The sequence below is a fragment of the Mustela nigripes genome, chromosome 8, assembly GCF_022355385.1.
Source record: "Mustela nigripes isolate SB6536 chromosome 8, MUSNIG.SB6536, whole genome shotgun sequence".
Taxonomy (NCBI): Eukaryota; Metazoa; Chordata; class Mammalia; order Carnivora; family Mustelidae; genus Mustela; species Mustela nigripes.
The window spans coordinates 35,909,519-35,922,380 of NC_081564.1; the positions used below are offsets into that span (position 1 = coordinate 35,909,519).

The 12,862-nt window shown below is 36.7% G+C and overlaps 1 protein-coding gene across 4 annotated transcripts in view; it reads right to left on the reverse strand.

The window, feature by feature from the left end:
- Nucleotides 1-1,022: 1,022 nt before the first annotated feature.
- The window catches only part of ARHGAP28 (Rho GTPase activating protein 28), a 205,675-nt gene continuing 193,835 nt past the window's right edge, over nucleotides 1,023-12,862 (reverse strand). For 3 of the 4 annotated variants that reach the window (XM_059409227.1, XM_059409231.1, XM_059409229.1), the window contains 2 exons: nucleotides 7,119-7,183; nucleotides 1,023-4,816 (listed from right to left, as the gene is read on the reverse strand). In XM_059409227.1, coding sequence (XP_059265210.1) covers nucleotides 4,707-4,816; nucleotides 7,119-7,183 — 175 coding nt within the window. In that variant the 3' untranslated portion in view covers nucleotides 1,023-4,706. Of the gene's footprint in view, nucleotides 5,013-7,118; nucleotides 7,184-12,862 lie in introns of all 4 variants that reach the window. The other variant, XM_059409228.1, reaches the window with a different exon arrangement.

Sequence of the window (12,862 nt, forward strand, 5' to 3'; positions counted from 1 at the left end):
CTAATATTTTTACCATTGTATGTTACAGACTTCTTTTCCCGGGCTGCGAGCATCAAAATTCAGGAGGTTCAGAGAATGCCCCTCAAAATCAATAAGAATAGGCCCACACCCCGTCACCTAATAGTAAAATTTACAAGTCTCAATGACAAAGAGAAAATCCTGATAGCATACTTGTTTTGAATATATTTTGGTAAATGTTTACACAACTATTTTATGTTTTTTGATGCTATAGAAAATGGAAATTAAAACATTTACTTTCCAACTGTTTGCTGCTAATATAAAAAATACAATTAATTTGGGTGACTGGGTGGCTTAGTCAGTTAAGCATTTACCTTCAGCTAAGGTCATGATCCCAGGGTTGTGGGATTGAGCCACACATTGGGCTCCCTGTTCATTGGAGGGTCTGCTTCTCAACCTCTCCATCTGCCTGACACTCCCCCTGCTTGTGTGCTCTCTCTCTCAAATAAATAAATACAAAATTAAAAATTACAATTAATTTATATATAATCATCTTGTATACCATGACCTTGGTAAATTATTTTACTAGTCCTAATAGCTGAAGATACTCTAGTCTTTCCCACATATTCTTATCATTTATAAATAGAGACTATTTTATTTCTTTTCTCATCTTTATGTCTTTTCTTTCTGGCCTTTTGCACAGGATACACAGTAAGATGTTGAATTTTTTAAAAAGACTATGAACTGGTATTGAATTTGTCAAATGTTTTTTTTCTGTATCTATTAAGAAAGTTTTTCTTTTAAAGATACATATTAAAAACTTGTCCCAAACATCAACTCAAATAAATTTAGGAAATTGTTTGTTCAATCTATCCCTTACCCACAGCTGTCCATTACTATCGTGCTATATGGCTTTTGTACAAGACCACAACCTGGTGGGTCAGTGACAGAGAGTGGGCTCAGACACATACCTTCTGACTTTAAAGCTCCTACTCTTACACCAGCATCATGGTGCCCTTAGACTAGCGGAAGTATCATAAGAATTCTTGTGACAATGCTTTTAGTATTTTTCTCTTTATTTTTATGGATAAAATGCAACATACATATTATACTTAACAATGAAAGTTGGGACAAAAGAATCAATACTAACTTTTGAGATGGGAGACAACATAAGACAACATTGGGATTTCTTGTGACATTAAATAATTTTCTAATCAGAGCACATAGTTTTAGAAAATACTCAGGAAAATGACAAAGAAAAGATGTTGTTTTTAAATTAAGGTGTGTGTATGTGGAAAACTATTTAAAATGTTTGAGAGAAACATTTTAATCCATGTCATATTATTTTTTATTAAATGACACATTGATGGAAAACATTTGAAAATACCTGTCAGAAACTAGGAACTATTTAATCCCATAATATATATTCTTTTCAGGCATGTAAAACATTTGTGAAAAACATTTGAAATATGCTTCAAAGAAAGAAGGGACATTTTAATCTCATGCTACTTTTCAGTCAAGTGCAGTATGGGGAAAACAGCTGAAAAAATGCCTGAAAGAAGAGAGGACTATTAATTCCCACACTTGAAGACCTGCATTGCAACATGGTGAGACACACATGACAATGACTCCATGACAATGACTAAGGGACATGAATTCTCTCAGAGTATAACACAGGTCACAGGTACAGAGTATTTTTGGCTTTAAAGCTTGCACTAAAAAATATTTTACATCATTAAATGTTTATTATTAAATGTACACTGAAAGCTAACTGAAGTGACTTAAATAAGATGACTCAGGGACAGTTTGTAACAAAAACTGTTAAAGTCCATTAACTTTTTTCCTAAGAAAGACACGTGAGGTAGTTTATACTGTGTATACATTGTAACAAAATTAATATTCCAGTTTATTTGAAGATCTTACTGGCTCTAAGAATCATATCCCCCAGTGACCTGCTTAACAAAGGGATCCTCTTTTGCAAAATGGAGAAAACAATGAGCCAGCTCTAGGGTTTTTTCTAAGTGTCACTAAAATGTTAACTTTCTCTAATGCCTTCCTTGATATTATTCTCCTAACTGTACACCAAGAGCACTTGGGAGGAGGTGGGTGGAAAGCTAGTGAGAACTGAATCTAGGAGCTCAGGATCGGACTCTTGTTTGCATACATACTACTCATTTTTACAGACTACCATAACTATCTTAAAACAACTTTTGATAAAGCAAAGATAGTTTCAATAATTATTTGACAGAAAATTTTAAATTGTAATTGTAGGGGTTTGTTTATTCTTTAAGAATAAAATCAATAAAAAGAACCTCTACTCATACAAAAATTTGTGTGTCTACTGAAATTCTATAATCACTTAGTTTATCCTATGACTAAGAATAAAAGTTATATTCAGAGATACTAGTATTGACATGGCCTTCCATATTACATAGTTATTTGAAAGTTGTCACACATACTTAAATACATTCAAGTGATTTATTTAAAGCTATTAGCTAAGTCTTTAACATCTGACACCACACAAAAGTAAGATATTCAGAAACAGTTGTCTCCTGTCATCTCTCACTTATTTAAAAGTAATGATAAGTGGAGTAAATCTTAAAACCTTTGGAACTTATACACAGGTTTAACATGTTTTCAGGCCAAACATGGGAAAATTCTCAAATAAAAAATTAGATCTGCAAATTTTTGATTTAAAAAGTCTTCTACAATAGTATTTAACTATATGAAACTATAGGAAGCACGATGAGAAAAACCAGTCCCTGTTTTCATGTATAAACAGAAGTATGAGAGCTAATTTAAAGAATTTCTTCTGTGTGTGGGTATAAATTACTGCCATCTTATGCTCTGGAAGTTAGCAGCTGCATAAAATAAAATGTTTACTCCTATTGTTCTGAATTTCAAAAACAATAAAAAGCATTTTTTCAGACTCTTGAAAACCATTATGTAAACTAACATACCATCAATTAGTGAAACATTGAAAAGTGATGAAATGTAGGAATATATAAAAACCTACATGACACATGTTTATCTTCTAATGGGTTTTCAGGCACAGGAAATAAAAATTCTCAAACAAATAAAATGAATGGATATTTGAGTTTTTTATAAAAATTAAAAAAACCCTAATGGCCAGAAACATAATTATCTACATGTTGAATATAAATAATGTTTTCAGAGCTATCAAGGCATAATAATGCTGCATATAAAAGATTTCTTCTAGGGGTACCTAGGTGGCTCAGTCGGTTAAGCATCTGACACTTGATTTTGTTTGGCTCAGGTCTTGATCTCAGGATGGTGAGTTCAAGCCCAGGGTTGGGCTCCACCCAGGGTGTGGAGCCTACTTTAAAAAAAAAAAAAAAAAAGATTTCTTCTATATGTGGGCTTAAATTATTATGTCATGTTTTAAGAATTGGTAAGTAGGAACATTGGTAAAAACACTTTTTTACCAAAACATTGGTAAAATGTTTTCTGTATTTATAACGTTACTGTTTGAACTGCAAAAGAGAGTCATTTGGACATTAAATCTCATTAAAATTGTTATAAATTCAATGAAATCTCAATCTGTGGATTCTAATCCAAAGCATGCATGTAGGATAAATGAGACCTCTGTCCCCATTTCTAGCTAACCTTAGACCTATATCTGTAGTCTTAAGATGAAAGGCAGAGCTGTCTGACCCTTCAGCACATTGTGGATTTGCTCTCCATTAGATTGTGGATGTGTGTTCTCACTGATTGTAGGTCTAAAAAACGGCTCTGCAGGATCTTCATAGTAAGACAGTTTCCAGCTTACCAAATACGCATCTGACTTTAAAGTCTGAGGCTAATCCACAGTGTTTGGCCAATCTATGAATGATGAACAGAAACAATTTGCTTTTACAGCATATAAAACCTGGATATAAGAGTATTTTTCAGTACTTTTGGATGAAGAGCAGTTGGATAAAGACAATTCTCTATTTTTAAACTGGGGCTACCGAAGTGACAATCTACAGTTGTAAAATATTAAAAAAACGATATGTTTGATCAGGAAAGGAAATCTGTGCCTGGCACAGAGAAAGCTTTTCATTGAGCACCATAATCATAATGAAAAGATAGAGGTCTGTGACTGGTAACTACACAGAAGGTTATGAAAGCATTAGAACAACCTCTGTCAAACTAACCTTTGCTATGGGAACCTGTGCTCATAAGAGAAGAACAAGCTTTAAAAATATAAATTTTCAAGAACCCACAATAGAGAAATGTTTACTTGCACCAGAATGCGGATAGTCATAATACAGTACAACATACGTAACAATACAGTGTTCTTTCAACAGAAGTTCATCCTCCTCCAATTTGGGAGCAAGTCAGGGCATCGATATTGGATGCATAACTTTAGAAACTGATTCCTTTTGAAAAGAAAATCTGAATTATTTTGCAGAGCAGAAATTATTGATACTTCTGGCATTCTTGTTCAAAAAGGTCAACATATATATAACGTAAGTAAAACAAAGACTCTTCCATGTCTGTGGTGGAAATTATTGATACTTCTGGCATTCTTGTTCAAAAAGGTCAAAATATATATAACGTAAGTAAAACAAAGACTTTTCCATGTCTGTGTAGCATCTGCTACATAAAGAAGTATTTTTTATCTCTAGGTACAAGACGAAGTTCATTTCTGTTGTGAAGTCAAAGTACCAGAAATGATTACAGAGTTCCATATACTAGCTTGGCCTTTCCTCTGGAACAATCACAGCGTCTTTCCTTCACCATTATTAAGGAACCATAGGAGAAAGCCTCAGCTCAGTCAACCAGCTCCTCCTCCTCCACAGTTCATGTTGACAATGCTGGGAGATGCCTCTTGGGCTGAGAAACACCAAGAGGGCTATTGAAACAAACATGTCAAAACAGTCTTGTTATTTTCCCTACCAAATGTAGAATCTTCTTGGCATATAATACATGATAGGTGCCATCTTGGGGGTTATTTCAAAAACTTGGCTGGGGTTTAATCACCCACTCTGCTTGAGGATTTACATGATATATATCCAATATATAAGCATCTGGATCCAAGCAATGCTGCCCTAAAGGAAAGAGAAAATCAGAGAATGTTTTCGAGAGTGCACACTTCTACGTGTGCATGTGCGTGTGTGTGTTGGGAAGGTTCAAATAAGGCCAAGACAGTTCTCTTAGCCAAAGGTTAAGGTTCTTTAGCAAAACCAGTCTGCCTGCCTGCCTTATTCCTTCCCTTCTTTGTTTCTTTATGACTGTGAAATGCTTCAAATAAATCCCATGCAAAATTGTGGGGAAAAACAGTTGTACCAGCTATAGGCAAATTGTTCCCTAGACTCACCACATAAATTAGGAAAATACGGCAAGAACCTGTCTAAGGTATAAACTGGTCATTTATATAATAAAACATGTCTTCTAATGGTTTTACAGACAGTAACTTGACCAGGGCTAGAAAAGATTAAAATCACGTTCACTTCAAGAATGGTCATTTTGTTTCTTTACTACAGGTGCAATTCCCACAGACAGGAAATCTAGAAATGATAACAACAAAAAGATCATTCCATGAAGCAAATACAGTTGAAAATTTTTATGTACAGTGTGTTTGGAATGTATATCAGAGTCTCAAAGGAAACCACCAATATCTGACTCCTTGCTTGATTCATTTATCAAATATTTCTTGGAAGTTATTATATTCCAGGCACTATTCCAGGGGCTAGGGTCATAGAGAGGCATCAGATAGTGAAAAATATTTGCCCTGAGGGCAAATAAAGACAAAGAGCAAATAAGCAAGTATAATATAAAGTAAGTGTTGTGGTGATAAGAACATGAGAGAACAACAAAGCTGGGAAGGCACACCTAGAGAAGGTGAGATCCTGGAAGGTCTCTTTGAGAAGGTGACACAGTGGCAAACACCTGTGAGAGGTGAGGGAGTGAGAAATGAACACTCAAAAGGAGAGCATTCTGGGAAAAAGTCAGAGTAAATGCAAAGGCTCCAAGGCAAAATGTGCCTGGTGAATGGATCTGCAAAGCTGGTGCTGAGAGGAAGGCTGTGTATAACTTGAGAGGCAACTGCCCGCAGGTGCATTTAAAACAATGAGAAGGACTGAGCTCGCCAAGAAGTTACGTATAGGTAGCAAAGTTCCGAGGCCTGACCCCACAGTTTTCCACATTGAAGGTTGAGAGGATGAGAAGTAGCAGGCAAAAGAGACTCAGGAGCTGCCAGTGAAGTGGGACAAAACCCAGAAGCTTAGGTTGTCCTTGAACCAGGTGAAGAATGTGTGTTTTCAAAGAAGGGAAAGATCAACTCCGGCAGTTATCAAGACAGAACGAATGACTGGATTTCACAACGTAAGAGTTCTCTGGTGGCCTCAACAAGAGCAATTTTGGTGAAGTGCTGCGGGGTAATGCTTGACTGGAGTGGTTTCGAGAGAGAACAAGAGGAAGAAATTGGAGAACAGAAAATGGATTCAAGGAGTTCTTGCTGTAAAGCAGAACACTGGAATGGAAGTAGGTTTGAGAGAGAGTTTTGTGAAGATGAATATTACAAAAAATGTTTATGTAGTTGGAAATGATGCAGTTGGGAGGGAAAAGCTGATGGTGCTGGGGAGAATGGGGGGCTGAAGCAAGGCCCCCAGTGGCAGGCGGGAACACAAAATGAGGCACACGTGGAGGTGCTGGCCATCAGTGGGAGCTGGCGTGGTTCATCCAGACTGTGCAGAGGGCAAGCAGAAGACCTGAACGAAGGGGAAGGCAGACACAGATGCAAGCAGAGGCAATTTCTGTTGGATTCCTTTTTGTTCCCCCTCAGGGAAATAGGAAGAATTAACCTGGGCTGAGGATGAAACCAGGGAAGTTAAAGAAGAAAGGTGTCACAGTGGCAACGTTCCATGATGTTCTCTGTTTTGCAGGGATCTCCAGGAAGCGACTTTCCAACTCTGAGGCACACTTAAAAGACTCCAAAGTCTGCTCCGTATCAATTAAAATATCCACATTTAAATTTTGAAAATATTTTAGAAAATTCATACAACTGTTCTCATATGAAATTAAAAATTCAGAAACTTACTGATGTTGAATTTATATTTAAGAAACTCATAAAATATGCTTTTACAATAATAGCATCATATTTCTTTTAGAGTAATCAGAAAATTTAGGAGTAAAAACCGTTAGAGAATGCATACCTATATTTCCTCCAATTTCATATAACCGTTGGTTCTGAATCTTAAAGCATTCTGATGAACCATGACTGGAAAAAAAAAAAAAAAAAAGCAATGTAATTTAACCTTCTTCCATGATTTGAGGTAAATCTGTGCTTTAAATATCATGGCAACAATTCCTTCTGCCTTGAATGAAATACACTCATTTAAATCATTATTATGATCAAAGTTATGATAAATAATTCTATTTGTTTGACATGGCCAAGCATCCAAGGCACAGGGAGGGTGGGACGATTCCAAACCAAGATGGACACTGCTGTGCCCTACAGCAACCTGGAGCCCATTCTACCCACAACTGTCAGCTTCATTTAAGAGAGGACTGTGACAGACACAGCAAGGCTGGTGAAGGAGCAGCTGCATGTTTAATACTGCCTTGTCATTGGTCACATTACTCTCAGTTCAAAAGAAGTCAGATTTCATTTCTCTTCTTGCCAAAAATTGAATGGGATTCTCTCCTCTGTCTGTGCCATGTTTCTAAACTTGCCTAAAGCTTTTCAAACTGCTTAATGTTGACTTCATTGCATATTTTTGCTCTATAGTGAAAGCAAGTCAGAGATAATAATTGTCCAATTTAATTTCTCCACCCCAGACTAAAATGCTGTGGTAGAAGAGTTGGCTAATCTTCATCCTACCTGAGCAATGAGTTTCAGTTTTGTTACTTTTAAAAAGATTGACCTCAGCTCTTTGTGAGGAGGAAAGATGTGTGACCTATTTTCTTTAATTAAACATTTTTATTTGAGATCATTTAGATTTGCTCATAGTTTTAAGAAACTCCACAGATAGATCCTATGTACCCTTTCCTCACTTTTCCCCAGTAGTAAAATCTTGCAAAGCTCTAGTGCATTACCACAACCAGAATGTCAACATTGATTCAGTCAAGATGCAGGACATTTCCATTGCCACCAGACCCCTCTCATTTCACTATAATAAGCCACTCACCTCCCTCTTCATCCTCATTTCCTACCCTCATCCCTTATCTCTGGTAACCTCCGCTCTATTCCACATTTTCTAGAAGTTTGTCACTTCAAAAATGTTAAATAAGTGGACACATAGAGTTTAGAACACTTTGTATTGGCTTTTTTTTTTTTTTTTCAATCACCATAAATTGGTGGAGATTCATCCAAGGTGTGGCATTTTATTTGCTCAGTAGCACACAATGGCATGGATGTGCCAGTTTGTTATTTACCTGCTGAATAAAGTCTGGGTTTCTTTTTCAGGCTTTACTATTATAAATGAAGTTGCTATAAGCATTTGCATACAGGTTTTTGTGTGAATATTATCTTCATTTCTTTGGGATATATGTCCATGGGGCACCTATCTGGTTCAGTCCATAGAGCATGTGACTTTTTTTTTTTTTAATAATATTTATTCAATTAAGAGAGAGAGAGGGACCGAGAAGGCACAAGCAGGGAGAGAGGCAGAGGGAGAAGCAGGCTTCCCACTGAGCTGGGAGCCTGATGCAGGACTCGATCCCAGGACCCTGGGATCGTGACTTGAGCCGAAGGCAGACGCTTAACCATCTGAGCCACCCAGGCGCCCCTTGCTCATCTTTAAATTAGGTTGTTTCTTTCTTATTTTTGAGTATTGAGTTTTCCTTTTATATTCTAGATACTAGTCATTTACTGGAAGTGAAGTTTGTTAAGTATCTTTGTCTTTTCATCCTTTTCATTGAATCTTTCAGTATGTTTTCAATCTTGATGATGTCCAATTTATCAATTTTTACCTCTTATGGATCATGCTGGTTTTTTGGTTAAGATTTATTTATTTATTTTTGAGAGAGAAAGCATGGGGGAAGGGGTAGAGGGAAAGAATCTTAAGCAGACTCCCAGCTGAGCATGGGGACCAGCATAGGGCTTGATCTCAGGACCCCAAGATCATGACCTGAGCTGAAATTAAGAGTTGGTCACTCAACTGACTGAACCACCTAGACATGCCTGGATCATGCTTTTGATGTCAACTTTGAGAACTCTTTACAAGCCTGACAACACAGAGGTTTTCTCCTTTGCTGTTTTCTAAGAGTTTTATAGTTTTACATTTTACATTTAAGTCTGTGATCCATTGTGGATTTTTTGTTTTTTGTCTATAGATGTTCAACTACTAGAGCACCATTTATCATTTGTTAAAAAGGCTACCTTTCATCCACTGAATTGCTTTTGTACTTCTCGCCTGGGTGGCTCAGTTCATTAGCTCTCCAACTCTTGGTTTTGGCTCAGGTCATGATCTCAGGGTTGTGAGATCGAGCCCTGCATCTGTCTCCATGATCAGCAGGGAGTCTGCTTGGGTTTCTTTCCCTCTCCCCCTGCCCCTCCCCTCTGTTCTCTCTAAAATAAATAAAATAAATCTTTAAAATTTTCAGTTATTAGAACAGTCAAATTCATAGAGACAGAAAGTAGAAGAGCAGTTACCAGTGGCTGGGGGAGGGGGGAATGAGGAGTTACTGTTTACTGGGAACAGAGTCTGAGTATGCAATGATAACATCTTTCTGGAGATGGAAGGTGGTAATGATTATATAATAATGTGAATGTACTTAATACCAGTGAGCTGTAAATTTAAAATGAACTTTGTTTTTTTTTTTTTTTTTAAAGATTTTATTTATTTATTTGACAGAGAGAGATCACAAGTAGACGGAGAGGCAGGCAGAGAGAGAGCTAGAGGGAGCAGGCTCCCTGCTGAGCAGAGAGCCCGACGTGGGACTCGATCCCAGGACCCTGAGATCATGACCTGAGCCAAAGACAGTGGCTTAACCCACTGAGCCACCCAGGCACCCTAAAATGAACTTTGTTATGGGCAGTTTTTTCCTCTCCTACAATCAATCTTTCCTTCTTTTTTCTTTCTTTCACTCTCTTTCTCCCTCCCTTTTTTTTTCTTTCTTTTCTTCCTCCCTCCTTCCCTCCCTTTCTTCCTCCTTTTCCTTTTCTCCTTCCTCCCTTCCCTTCCTTCCTTTTCTTTTCTGTTTTTGTCTTATTGCAGTGGCTTAATCTTCTAATAGTATTTGAATAAAAGTAGTGTTCTTGATCTAGTGTTAATCTTTCATCATTAAGTATAATACTAGCTGTAGATTTTTGTAGATGGTCTTGATCAAGTTGAGGAAGTTCTTCCCTTTTCCTAGTTAACTGAGGGTTTTTATCATGAATGGGTATTGGATTTTATCAAATGTTTCTTCTGTATCATTTAACATGATCATATGCTTTTTCTACATTCCAATGGTGGATTCTACATTAATTTCTAAATATTGAGCCAAAGTTGCATACCTGAAATGAATCCCACTTGGTCACTGTAATTCCTTTAATATATGCTGGATTAGCTTTGCTGATGTTTTGTTGAGGACTTTTGTCTCTAAGTTCATGAGAGATATTAGTCTTCAGTGTTTGTTTATTGTCTTTGGTGTCTGGTCAATACTAATTTCATAAAATGAGTTAGGTAGTGTCCATTCCTCTTCTACTTTCTGGTAAAAGAATGTGGTAAATTGGTGTTCATTTTTTAAACATTTGCTAGAATTCTCTAGTGAAACCATCTGGACTTGAAGATTTCTCTTTTGGAAAACTTTTAAAGATTCAATTCCTTTAAAGGCTACAAAACTATGTCATCTTTGTTGTCTTTTGGTAACTTGTGGGTTTTGAGGATCTGATCCATTTCTTCTAAATTTGTGATTTTGAATATATAGTCTACTCACAATATTTCATTATCCTTTTAAGAAGGGGAGAAAATACAGAGAAACACAAAGAGGATGTGAAGATGGAGAGACTGAAGTGATAAGTCTATAAACCATAGAATGCCAAGGATGTTGTCAACCACTAGAAGCTAGGAGAGAGGGATGGGAGAGCTTCTCCCTCCCAGCTTCCAGAAGGAACCAACGCTGCTGACACATTTCTTTCAGATTTCTGGCCTCCTGAACTGAAAGAATACATTTCTGTTGCTTAGTTAGTTGCTAGTTTGAGGTAATTTGTTATGGAAATACTGGGAAACTAATATATAGTCATATCTCATCAGGCTCCTCTGTTTTTCACACTTGCCTTGTTTTTTGATGTCTTTGAGGAGGACTCATCAGGTATTTTGCAGAATGTTTCCAAACTGGGATTTGTCTGATGTTTTTCTTGCAGTTGTCAGGAGTTATGTGTTCTTGGGAGGAAAGCGACAGAAGGGCCATTTTCATCTCTTTTTTTTTTTTTTTTTTTTTTTAAATCAGGGCTACATACTATCAGTGTGACTTTATCATTGTTGATGTTAACCTTAGTCACCTGCTGAGGTCAGATTTCATAACTATGAAGTTATTCTTTTTCTCTCTTTACATACTACAGTCTTTGGAGAGAAGTCACTATGCAGACAATAAAGAATGCTGAGCCTCAACCCTTTTAAAATATAATTGTATTGGGCACTTGGGTGGCTCAGTAGGTTGAGTGTCCAACTCCTGATTTCAGCTCACATCGTGTTCTTGGGGTCTTGGGATGAAGCCCTGCTTCTTGCTCCTCACTGAGCGGGGAGTCTGCTTGAGATTCTCGCTCTCCCTCTCCTTCTGTCCCTACCCTCTCCTCTGCCCTTGCTTTCATATATAAATAAAACTTTTAAAATAAATAAATAAGTAAAGTCTTAAATCTGTCCTCAACATACACTGAGCACCATATCCAGTGGTGCAATTTTTGCTTCAACCATCAAATATGACTTAAGAAATGCATAAGGAGTAGGATAATCTATTACAGTTACTATTTTTAACCCATGCTGATGTTCTCCTTTCCTTCCTGATGTTTCAAGTCTTCATTATCATTTTATTTCTATTTCGAGAACTTCCTTTATCCACTTATGGGTAAATTTGCTAGCAACAAAATCCTTTAGTTTTGCCTCACCCAAGAATGTCTTTGTTTCCCCTTCATTCTGAAAGATATTTTTTGGAGGACATAGAATTCAAGGTTGTCAGTTCCTTTCTTTCAGTAGTTGGAAAGATGCTATGCCATTTCCATCTGGCCTCCAGGGTTTCAAATGAAAAAGGAGAAATCTGCAGTAATTAGAATTGGTGTTCCCTATAAGAAAGGCATTGCTTCTCTCTGGATGATGTCAAGATTTCTTTCTTTGTCTTTAATTTTTACAAGTTTGATTATGTTGTTTTGGAAGGGATTTCTTTGGTTTGTCCTGTTTGGGTTCACTTAGTTTCTTGAGTATATAGGTTTATACCTTTTGCTAATTTGGAAAGTTTTCAGTCATTATTTATTTACAAATACTTTCTTTAGTTCCTGTTTTCTCTACTTTTGGTATGGCAGTGATGCAAATGTTAGCTCTTTTGTTACCGTCCACGGATCCCCGAAGCTCTATTCACTTTTTTTGGGTCTGTCCTCTTCCTGTTGTCCAGAATAAATAATGCTACTGATATTCCTCAAGTTTACGAATTATATTCTCTGTTATCTCCACTCTACTACTGAGCCCAACCAATGAATTTATTTCAGTTATTCTATCTTTTAGTTCTATAATTCTCATTTCATTCTTTTTTATAACTTCTATTTGTTTGCTGAGATTTTCTATTTTTTCATTTGGTTCAAGATAATTGTTGAAACATGTGTGTGTGTGTGTGTGTGTGTGTGTGTGCACGCGCGTGCACGTATGTGATGGCTGCTATAAAATCCTTGTCAGATGGTTCTAACATCTGATTCAATTTAGCACTGGCATTTCTCAATTGTCTTTTCTCATCCCTATTGTGATTTTCCTGGTTTTAGGTATAA